Genomic DNA, 11,446 nt, shown 5'->3' with positions numbered 1-11,446 from the left:
TCTGCCACCGACTGTCGCCCTTATATATGTGAAAGCAAATCCCATTTTATCGGGTCGATGTGGTGTCGGCTAGGGTGAAAACGGCCATTGTTTTATCTATGGCCATGTTTTTCATACTCAATGACCGATTGATCTACTCGTAAATAAGTTGATTTTTTGTCCATGAAGCCAATATAAAACGTTAGTAAGGTTAGCCACGGCCACCTAGAGAAGTGTAAAGTCATACAAGTAGCAAACAGCTGACTTTTATCTACGTGTCGTCTGATTTGTGAAACGTCATCTAAATTCTATGAAACTTCTTCTTCTTCTAGCTACAATCGACCAATCCCCGTCGCTTTTATCATGTTTGCAGCATGCAGCATGCTTCATTTTCTTCTCCTCCTTATGAATGTTGTTGTGTTGAGTTGCTTGTTGTTGTTGTTGTTAACTGTTTTCCCAATTCCATTTAATCCAACAAAAGATAACCTCAACCTCAACGTTGGTTAACCAGTGTCGGAATCAGAGCAGATTGATATTACATTGTTTTAATTATGCGCTTATCTATTATTTTTGATTCTATTTCGTTGAATATTAATTGTTAATCAAAGTAAGTAAGCACTGCTAATAATTGTGTCATTAGAAAACCAGGATACCAAAGTGATTTTGAGAGTGGCTAGTGAGCGATATTTAACAATTAGCCTAATTACAAATTCTTAATTGACTGACTAAAATGGTTTTAATGGAAAATGATGCGGTGAGTAAAGGTTTATATTTTAGCCTAGGTTTATTTAGCGTAATGGCGAAACTTTGATTTCCAACTCCACATTTGAACATAAAAGTATTGATTCGATCTAACTTAAAAAAAAAAAACTTTGCGGCATCAAAAACCAAACTTCTATACCATTTGCAAATATTGTAACAAGCGATAAGTACGATGGAGTTGAAAAGTTCTGCCGACTATTTAACATTTGGCTACGGTACCTACTAACTTCTAAGGCCTAGGCCTATATCATTCAAGCCCTAAAGTAGGCCAAACTCAATCAGTTAGTTTTGCCACTGCTGGAGACACATAAGATTAAGTGTTAATTATTTAATGTATCTACATTAGGATATGATGTGATTTATAGATATCTACTTACAGTATTTTTCACGCTGAATCCAAAAATGCAATAAGTTTTTGTCGGAGAGATTCCTAAGTGGCCATACAGTGTAATCATGAATATTAAGCTTCAGTTTTGTTGAGTCATTCACATGGTACCTATTTGTGGTTTGGACGAGTCCAAGTTCTAGTGGCGACTAACACTGAAAGGGGAGGAAAGTTTGTGGGGTGGAAACAGCTGTCAGTTGTTTACATTCTATACCAAACAGACAAAACCTTACACAACGACAAGAGAGAAAAATCAGAATTACAATAAACTTATGCAATAATTATTCGATTTGTAAAAGCAAATGGACTTTGGTGCTGTTTAGAAAATACAATACGGTAAATCAACTGCGATACATAAACTATTAATCACATCAACATAAATTATCAAAAAAATTTAATTTAAACCTTGTAAAATACCAGTAATAGAAGCTAGGCCACTGCCGACATGATAGTCCTCATTCCAACCCTCAACGTCGTCTGTTAATGAACGTAGTGAAAAATGGAAAATAGTGCATAATCCCATAGTACATATCAATTATTAATTATCAATCATTGAGATGGGGACGCCACCTAGGTGCGTATTTTAACCCAAATATGAGTGAAGGATGAGTGTAGAATGGTGTGTGATGACCTGTGTAGCTTTGTTACTGACTAAGATCAGCGGTTTCATTAGTCAGGATCATTTATTTAAAGCCCAATGATCAGGAACAGCTGGGTCCAGTTTCGAACCATCAAAAAGCTACTGACTTTTCTCAGGATCAAACCGGCGACCTTTTGATTACTAGGCAAGCACTATCACTTAGCTACCCAGATAATCCCAATGTGCCTAAAAGTGAAAACGTGCCACAGTGCATAAATTCATGTAGGCCTATCAGCAACTAATAAAAACCGCCTAATAATTCGCCTATTGGGTCTGATGATAATTGGAGTGTCCAATCAAAATCGATCACCACCTACCATCTTTTTTGTATATTTACCGTCTTGTGAGTAACAGTATAAGCGTAAATATATGTTTTAAGTGTTATAAGACGTTTCTTTTGTTTACTTTCCGTAAAAGAATATAGTTAAACACTAATAATACTTTATGTTTCAGTTTCTTTCAGAGTTGACCAAGTTATTTCAGAGCAAGCGTGGTACTGGAGCAGTCACAGTTACAATGAAGAAATGTGAGTACAGTATATCTATTGGTTGACAAAAATACCTAAGGTAAGGTAAAGGCATTAGTTGGACCTCAAGGAAACTCAAGGGGGACATTTTTGTTAACTGCATTTATGCGTGTAAGAAAATGTAATTTTTCTAAAACAAAACATTTAACCCTTTGAGTGACAACGTCCGGGGAACCGGACGTTTTTAAAACGAGCCAAAAGTGCCGACGTCCGGCCGACCGGACGTTTTTAGAACGAGCCAAAAGTGCCAACGTCCGGCTGACCGGACGTTTCGTAATGATCGAACAGTTGTCATAACAACCGAATGGATACTCGGATTCTTTCAACCCATATATTAACATTGAGTCGAAAGTTACTAGATGCGATACATCGATTTTCGTTGGTCGAAATATCGAAAATTCGATGTTTACGAAATTTTAACCTAAAAATCGCCAGATCGCGCTCGGCATTTTTAGCGCGACCTTCGGGAAAAATCATCGGCATTTTTTGAGCGTTACTTTTATTTCTCGCCTGGCACTCTAAGGGTTAATTTTAATTTTTTAACAAACCATAACACATAATCTATGAATAAATAAATTTCATTATGCTTAGTGGCCCAGGATCACTTATAGAATAAAAATGGTTTATATTACCTGTCCGTCAACCTTAATACTAAATAAATAATGAGAAATTAATGGGTGCTATGAAATAAACTGTTCTTACAACATCTTCCCTTTTAACATAGGTAGTTCATCAACCAGCTTGGTTTGTGTATATTTCTCTTTGGACGGTTGTATGGTTCTTTTTGACATGTATTCTCAGACCAATTTTATTCACTGTTTTCCTCTTTTAAAGGGGCCAGTTTGAGATGGAACCAATTTTCCCTCACATTTATTTTATCAGTTTCAACAATATACGAATGAGGGCTGTCAAGGATTTTCACAATTTTACCATGTCTTCTAAGGTCCACAATCCAAACTAGGTCTTCTATCTGAAGAGGATTGAGAGTTTGCGCTTTATGTTTTCTTTCATAATTGCATTTATACTGCAAGATCCTTAAGACCTGGTGACGGTGTACCACAAATCAAATGTCCGGCCTGAGGCAGTGTGCTCCTTAATCGTCTGTTCATGAGAAGCTGAGAGGGGCTGTACCAATTCCAGAGGGGTGTCGTTCAATAGCCTGCATAGGGGTATCGTTAAAGTGCTACATTTTGTAAATTTTGAAAGTTGTCTTTTACATTTTTCTAAGAATAATGTTGGCAATTTTTACTGCCGGCTCTATATATATGTGTCCGTGAATGCGATAACTTGAGTAATTTTTGTTTGATTTTGATGGAATCTAGTTTGAAGGTGTAAGGCGGGATAAACTTAAATGAGCTCGCATGAACCAGCATGATCGGACGAGGGGAACGGGGTTTTACAGGGGGTTTTAGGGGTGAAAATTAGTTTTTCTCATTTTTAACCATCAAAACACAAAATTTCCCAATTTATATCAAGACCATTTTAAAGGGCTTAAAAAGACAATAATTAGGTATATTTTAGTGATTTTGTGCAGTTATTAATTATGAAGAAAATTCAAAAAATTGTAAATTTAAAATTCCCATGTCATTCTTATGGAGAATATTTTAAAGTGTTGTAGTTTGCTAGTTTATGGATATATTTTGATCAAACTTGGCAAATTTACTTATTTTATACTAAGTTATAATTATCATACTAAAAAAACACACTTTATTAGCCTCCCTGTAGCAGCAAACCTAAGTACCGGTACTCGTTTAACCTAGTCTTATTTAAATAGATTAATTGTATATCAATTCAGGCAAATGGAAATTCACTTAGTCTGCAGGTTTGCTGCGGCGGGGGTATTTTTTACGATAGATCCCGTTTACCTAAAATTGTTAACCTACCTGAGAATTTATTTTGCTGGAAGCTGTTTTATTTCATCTTAGATGAGAGGGAGGTAAAAAAGTCGCTACGCTGCCACTCATCATAGGCAAAAATAGATACTTAAGTTATAAATATAATTTCAGATGATGGTCGAACGAAACCTCAACCAAGAGATGCCAGTAAATCTCCAACAGAACCCTCAGAATACATGTGTCTTCTGAGAGCAAAGACTAATAATAAGAAACTAGCCACCATAGTAAGTATATTTTTTCAGTTTTTATGCTCATAACTTGTTTTAAGTTAACTTACTTCCTAGTTAAAAGTATGATATTACATTACGGTAGTAATTTTGTGTATGTTTAAAGCGGTGTAGTTGAATTTTTTTTCTAAAATCTATTCTGGGTTTAGTTACAAATTTCATTTGATGAACTTGAAGAACAATTTTTAAATGTTCTGCGTGCTCTCCTCATTGCAAAGCAGGGGTATACTGGCTAGTTTTAAATATTTGAAGACACAACTCACCCTGCCAGGTAGGCTCTGGGAGTGTCCCTAGGGGTTCGAATGTGTGCCTCACTCTATCACACATTGGTATGTCATAAACAAATTCATTTTACTGCCTAGTTTGATAAAATTGTCACTCATTAAATTCTGGTAAAGTGTTTAAATTCCCTATGCTACCTATTGTTGTATATAAGTGGTGCTGATGCGTGTTTAAAATACAGTAGAACCTCAATTACTCGAACCTCAATATCTCGAATTCCTCAATATCTCGATTTTTTTTAAATCCCCTTGAAATCCACATTAATCATAATGTTAAAAGTACCTTTATAAGTCGAAGTTTCTAAATATTTAACCTCAATATGTTGAATTTTAACAACTTTTGAACAGTAACATTCTACCTCTATAACTCGAATTTTCCCGTCATCGAGCCTCAGTAACTCGAAGTTTACCTTTATAAGTCGAAGTTTGCATGAATGTGCCTCAATACTTCAAAGTTTTGCCTTAACAGTGCAAGTCAGTTGTGTCTTGATTCCTGTCGAGACGTGAAAATCGAACTAACTTCCTGTGTTTGCTTCCCGTGTTTGTTTGGCTAGGCACTGATGTAGTCAGTGTAGTTTGCCCGTTTTGCCAAAGTAGATTCAGTAAATAACTACATTACGATGCATTTTGTTTAGTATTTCAATCACACTAGAATTTTCCCTTTAAATATTACTCTCTACAGTCCAAATACTTTTTGTATGTACAGTATTGTACCTATTCAGTATTTTTGTTGTTACAGTAGCTTGTTTTTACAGTACATATAAAGAGTTTGACTAACGTTTGCTTTAAACAAACATTATACAGAGTAAATGTAGTTCCGTGTATGGATGATATATACTGTATTATTGTTTTGTACAGTATTTAAACTATTTTTTTGTCATTTAACATGTTTTTATGTACTTTATCAAACATATTGCCAAATAATAAATACAGTACTTTATGTGCATTAAAACAGTTTTATTTTGCTTCCACAGTTACTCCACAGTACGTATAAATACGTTTAGAGTTCGATTATAAAGGTTTAACACATATAAGTCGAGTTACAAAGGCCATGACGTAACATCACTGTCAGACCCCAACACCTCAGTATCTCGAACTTTTTCAAATGGAACCTTCATAACTCGAACCTCACTAACTTGAAAAACTTGATAACTCGAATTTTTATCATAACCCCTTCAGATTCGAGATATTAAGGTCCTACTGTACTTTTTTTATAATCACTACATTTTGGGAATAGCGTGCTGGTTAGTAAAATCCTGTTCACTTCCAGGGAGACCCAAGTTGTTGAGTAATTTTATATCTAATAAACATTACCGTAATTTCAATATCAAAAGTAAAAATATTACTAAACCTCTTGCTCACAATTTACAAATACTTCAGTTATTGCCTCAAATATGTCCTCTCAAAGTTTGCATGATTGAAAATTTACAATGTTTCGCAAGAGATGGTTGAAAAATAAGTTATACAATTTTTCAAGAATTGATGATTCCTCGATATCAAAGATTTTAAGTAAAAGAGACATGTGAACCGGGCAAACCATTTTTAAGGTTCAACCACAACACTCATGGCCCAAACTAGTTTTTCCCACTTCACAAAATTACAGCTTCAAATTTTTCATAATTGTTGTAAATTAGCTAGTCTACTATCTTTTTACCCGGCTGGGGATTGATACTATTCCCCACTTGGCTAAAAATTATACCAGTTTTGTGCGGTTTTAGCCAAATTCTAAAAAAATTCTTTTTTTTAGTTTTTTTTATCAATAGTACACAGTTGCTTTGATTTGTATTCATTTGTGTTGTTTGTCACCTGTGCAGGAAAAAGTACCCACCATTTTCAAAGTTATTTGTTGTTTCAATTAATTACCCTACTTTTTACAGGTTCATTCAAGAGATGTGAATAAATTTCAATTGGCCTACTGCAACCTACTCAAAGGAAATTTTGATGGACTGAAAAAATTGAAAAAGACAAAATCAAAATCATCAAAGGCAACAACTTATCAGTGATGGTTAAAGTGGATATGTGTTTTCGTTTTTAAGTTTTAACAAGATCTTTATAACATTTTTATTAAAAAGGTTTTATTATGATTACATTTTTAGACTGAAAACATTGAAAAGGCAAAAGCAAAATCATCAAAGGCTCGGTGATATTTAAAGTGGATATGTGTTTCTGTTTTAAAAGTGTTTATTTAGCATGATCATTTATCAACCAATTTGTATTATTGAGGTTTTATTTTCATTACATTTGTTGCATGAGGTGTTAAAAAGTCTTTCTTTATGCTTTAAGTATCCTGTGTCATTTACACTACTAATTTACCAAGGTGTCTAAAATTATAAAATGCCAATCCAATAGCATTGCAATAAAAAATTATTCTTTCTAAACAAAATACTTTGGTGTGTTGTGTTTTGTTGTGGTTAGTGTCTCAGTCATGGAGGGACAGGTTCAACTAGAGCCGTAATTCCATAACGGCGGACACGGCGGTTGCCGGGGGCCTCACTTGGGACCTCAATTTTGTTTTTGATAAATTTGATAATGTGTTTTTCTGCGATCACAGAAAACGTTGATGAAATCTGCACTTAAGATCTTCACTATTTCGCCTGTTAACATAGGAATTGTTACTACTATTCATCTGCGATCTCGGAAGATGTCCAGGATTTTATGGCCGCAGGAGTCGAAGTTCATGTCCCCGCAAACTCGGAAGATCTACACGACGTCTCCAGGCACGCGCAAGGTTAACTATTTCTCCGCGGCCAGATCCGCCGCGATCAGTGGAGACAAAACTGACGTCTACGCGCTTGCGCAAGATGCTAACTATTTCTACGCAGCCAATCCGCCACAATCTGAGGAGACGAAGATGATGTCCACGCGCTAGCCCAAGATGGTAACTATTTCTCCGCGTCCACAGGAGACATTCATCATTCCAATGTGATCGGTCCCCGCAAGATTGCTGAGATGATGTCCCCGCGTTTGCGCAAGATGTCCACTGTTTTCCACAACCACAGGAGGCATTCATGATTTCGCCACAATCGGAGGAGACAAAGATGATTTATCTGTGATCGCGCATTATGTTCACTATTTTGCCATGAACGTAGAATATGTACTCGATCCCTCCGCGACCGCGGCAGATGTCGTAAGATTTTACTGTGACCACAGAAGACCCTTATGATTTGGCCGCGATTTCAAATTTTGTGTAAACCAATTATAGTATATCAATATATTTTTAATTATATTTACAGAACCACCCGATTTTGATCCGATGCTCTAAGTTCAACATGTTTTGCACAACCCGAAAGAAATTAAGAATATCTGGCCTCTACCTAAGACCCCCAATATTATTATAAAAAAATAATAATAGACTTATTTATCAGCCAATCTCCTAGGTATTTTTGCCTATCAGATTTTTGGAAACTAAATCGAGTTGAAGCAATACCAAAAGTATTTCTAAACCCTTAAGTTCCAACCTTTGAAGAATCAGAATGTAGAGGGGCCTCTAGTGAGAGCCGCCGGGGGCCTCATCGATTATAAATATGGCCCTGGGTTCAACCCCTAAAAACTGTGAGGGATTTTAAACACTTTTACCTTTTAAAGCATTCTACTTTCACATAAATGCCACTGACGTAGGCGTAGAAAAAAAACATTTTAAGTGTGTTCAAAACAAGTAAACTAATGGGTAACACAAAATTAATTTGTATTTTCTCATTTTTTCTTTTGATTGCTAACTGTTTTAAATTTATTTCTCACTTTGGTTTTGTAAATCACAAAACAAAAAATAAGGCAACATGAGTAACAAAAATGAATGAGTCCTATTGCAATTGTTTTAGTAAAAAAACATAGAATCCTGTGGTCAGTTTCAATGTCTCAAAGCATAGAAAATGAATAAATAGAGATTCAATGTAACTCTCAGGTTACAATAAATTTCAAGGCAATGCTGTAAAGAAGCTCAAAATGTTGGTTGATGGTAACATTTGTTTTTTTATAAAACCCACCACTGCAAGCACCATATGTTGTGGTCGAATTCACTGTTTTCCTCTGCTGCAATAAGGCAATAGCAGTTAAAAAATTAAATTAGTCCTATTGCAATTGTTTTATAAAAAAAAAAAAAAAAAAAAAAAAAAAAAAAAAAAAAAAAAAAAAAACAGAATTCCGTGGCAAGTTTTAATGTCCCAAAGCATAGAAAATGAATAAATAGAAATTCAATGCAACTCTCAGGTTACAATTTACAATAAATTTCAAGCCAATGCTGTAAACAAGCCAACATTTTTCTTGATGGTAAAATTTGTTTCTTCATAAAAACCATCACTTCTAGCACCGTTTGCTGTGGTCGAATTCACTGTTTTCCTTTTGTATTTTTATTGTTACTACCTCAAAAATAATAAGTTACCTTTCAACTTTTCAAAAACAAAATTTCTTTTTTTCTTATTTTATCTTCTACACTTAAAAACTACTTTCTAAATATATTTTTACTATTTTCAAACTTTTCATTAAGTTCACAACCAAAAATATATGGTTCAATAGGTTTGCTCTATTGGTTGAATTTTATATTAATTTCCAATAATATTTTTGTGGCCGCAAAAATTGCCTTGCCACTACAGAGGTTATTATGCTCGAGTTGGAGGGTTAATCCTTGAGCACGTAAGTTATTGAAAAGGATATTATTTATTTAAATAGTTTACTAATAATAATAACTATCTTGAGTAAAATGTTTCAATAATACTGTTGAGTGTTGAGATTTGTTGGTCTGGGCAGTAAACTTCAATTTTATAAATAATTTATAAAACAGTGAAATAGTAATTATTACTATTTAACTGTTGTACTTATCTCTCCTACATATAATATTGTTACCTTTTACAAACAATTTATGTTGAATGCAATAATTTTAAATAGTTTTATATCTCCACTTTGAATTATTTCCCAGAGGAGAAAACAGGATAGTAAATAAATGTAAAGTAAAAACAGCCATGGAACAAATAAATCAAACGTTAAAGTGGTAATTTATTTCCCCTCAAGATACATTAACATCATGATTTATTTGCACCAGCTATCTGTACAAGTAGCTGTATGAGAGTGCGTGTTGGCCGACCTGTCATTCCTTTCTGTAGATAGCTCATACCTCCGTAATCATCCGCAAACATGGTCCCTGCGATATCCAGGTGCATCCAGTCTCCTGGAGGGGCAAACTCCTGCAAAATAAGAATAAACTTGGTCATCGGGCTATTCAACCCAAAGAACAGGGTTTGGAACATCCACTTAACAAAACATATAAAATTACATGAAAACAAACAAAATAAAAATTATTTTTTAATCATGTTAACAGACCCAGTGTGTGTGGGACCCATTTAACATCAGGGTAGAGATGGTTTCATGGGCGTGCAGATGTCGGACGGTTAGTGTGTTGGTCTTATAACTTACAAAAACTTTAGAAGTTAGTGTCACTTTTACTTTACTTGTATATGGAAATAGGATATTAACTATCATATGTTACTAAAACATTATCCTTACCTTAAGAAATGCAGCTGCTGTACAAGATCCACCACCTTTCCCTTTTCCTACGTTGTTGACATCGACGGAAGCAAAATCTAAAATGCCAAAAAGAGTTCTAAACATTGTTTGTAAATATTAGATAAAATAATTAATCAACACTACAGTTCAGGACAAGGAGACTCTAGCATTATTAGTCTTGCCAAGTAATCCAAGGTTCAGAGGGTGGCTAGTTTCATCCCAATGTCATTCGATTTTTGATAGATCAAAATGAATGGGTAAATGAAACAAGAATAGGCCGAACTCAGAATGAAACGCCTTTTGATAGCTTTATCAGTATTTTCAGCCATAAATTCAATTCTATCTTTCCTACCAAAAATTTCAAACTAAAGTCAAATAGGCCTCATAAAACCAGGAGTGGATGTGCGCAGCAGAATAAATCTTGGCTTTAGGTCATCGATAATTTGATTGCCGAAGGTTAGCTATAATAGTTAATTCCATTTCCACGATTTTCGTTTGATTTACCTTTCATACACGTCTTCCTGTTCTACGACAATTTTCATTTAAGAATTTGATTTTAAACCTCTAAATTTAAATATAATAACTTAAATTTCACCGACTTGGTTCCAGACCCGCCAGTTCCTGCCTGCCAGTGACCAGCGGTGGCTGTATTTCAGTTTGTTTTTAAATCAATTATCAATTAGCTACAAATTTACAGTTGTTCCGTTCGCTTAACAAATAATTATTATGTACGTTTATTTTAGTTAATTCGTCGTTTTAATACCCTGAGACATTTTAGAACTTCTGGGACTCTTATTATTAGATGTTCAGCAACTCTCATTTTATAAATATTTATTTACAAAATATATGTTGTGTGCCCAAGGTCTAAATCCCACAAGGCCTAAAACAGTATCAGTGGGTGAGTTTTCTGCATTGACTGTACTTTTAGACCTTCGGAATACTGCCCGTTTAGACCCTCAGCAACAAGTACTAAATGCAAAATGTGTGCCAAAGGTCTAATTATCCTACTCATCCTACACTCATCCTTCACTCATATTTGGGTTAAAATACGCTCATAGTGGCGTCCCCATCTTAAATAATTGATAATTGATTGATAATTAGACCTTCTGGGATTTAGACCTTCAGCAACTGATCCCTTTCAATGTCTCGGCATCCTGATTGTTTATGGACAATATGTCTTCAACTGTGTGATACACGTACGCCAGATCATCTCTATGTATGGAAGAAGACAGGATATCCATCAGCATAACCCCAG

At 34.8% G+C, this 11,446-nt stretch overlaps 2 protein-coding genes across 2 annotated transcripts in view; one reads left to right on the top strand and one right to left on the bottom strand.

The window, feature by feature from the left end:
• Window positions 1-436: 436 nt before the first annotated feature.
• LOC128983009 (signal recognition particle 14 kDa protein-like) lies at window positions 437-6,961 on the top strand. Its single transcript, XM_054402127.1, has 4 exons — window positions 437-733; window positions 2,220-2,292; window positions 4,299-4,411; window positions 6,573-6,961. Exons 1-4 carry the CDS (start codon window positions 710-712, stop codon window positions 6,696-6,698), a joined length of 336 nt encoding a protein of 111 aa, XP_054258102.1. The 5' UTR covers window positions 437-709; the 3' UTR covers window positions 6,699-6,961.
• Window positions 6,962-9,653: 2,692 nt separating this feature from the next.
• LOC128987511 (E3 ubiquitin-protein ligase COP1-like) overlaps window positions 9,654-11,446 on the bottom strand; it is a 48,033-nt gene continuing 46,240 nt past the window's right edge. Inside the window, exons 10-11 of the mRNA XM_054408405.1 lie at window positions 10,192-10,268; window positions 9,654-9,872 (exon numbers count right to left, since the gene is read on the bottom strand). Coding sequence (XP_054264380.1) covers window positions 9,711-9,872; window positions 10,192-10,268 — 239 coding nt within the window. The 3' untranslated portion in view covers window positions 9,654-9,710. The remainder of the gene's footprint in view (window positions 9,873-10,191; window positions 10,269-11,446) is intronic.

Source organism: Macrosteles quadrilineatus, unplaced genomic scaffold (assembly GCF_028750875.1).
Source record: "Macrosteles quadrilineatus isolate MER2022 unplaced genomic scaffold, UCM_ALF_1.0 Scaffold_1__1_contigs__length_201487025, whole genome shotgun sequence".
NCBI classification, from domain to species: Eukaryota; Metazoa; Arthropoda; class Insecta; order Hemiptera; family Cicadellidae; genus Macrosteles; species Macrosteles quadrilineatus.
Note: the sequence above shows the minus strand (reverse complement) of the source record. Positions and strands in the feature narration are given on the sequence as shown.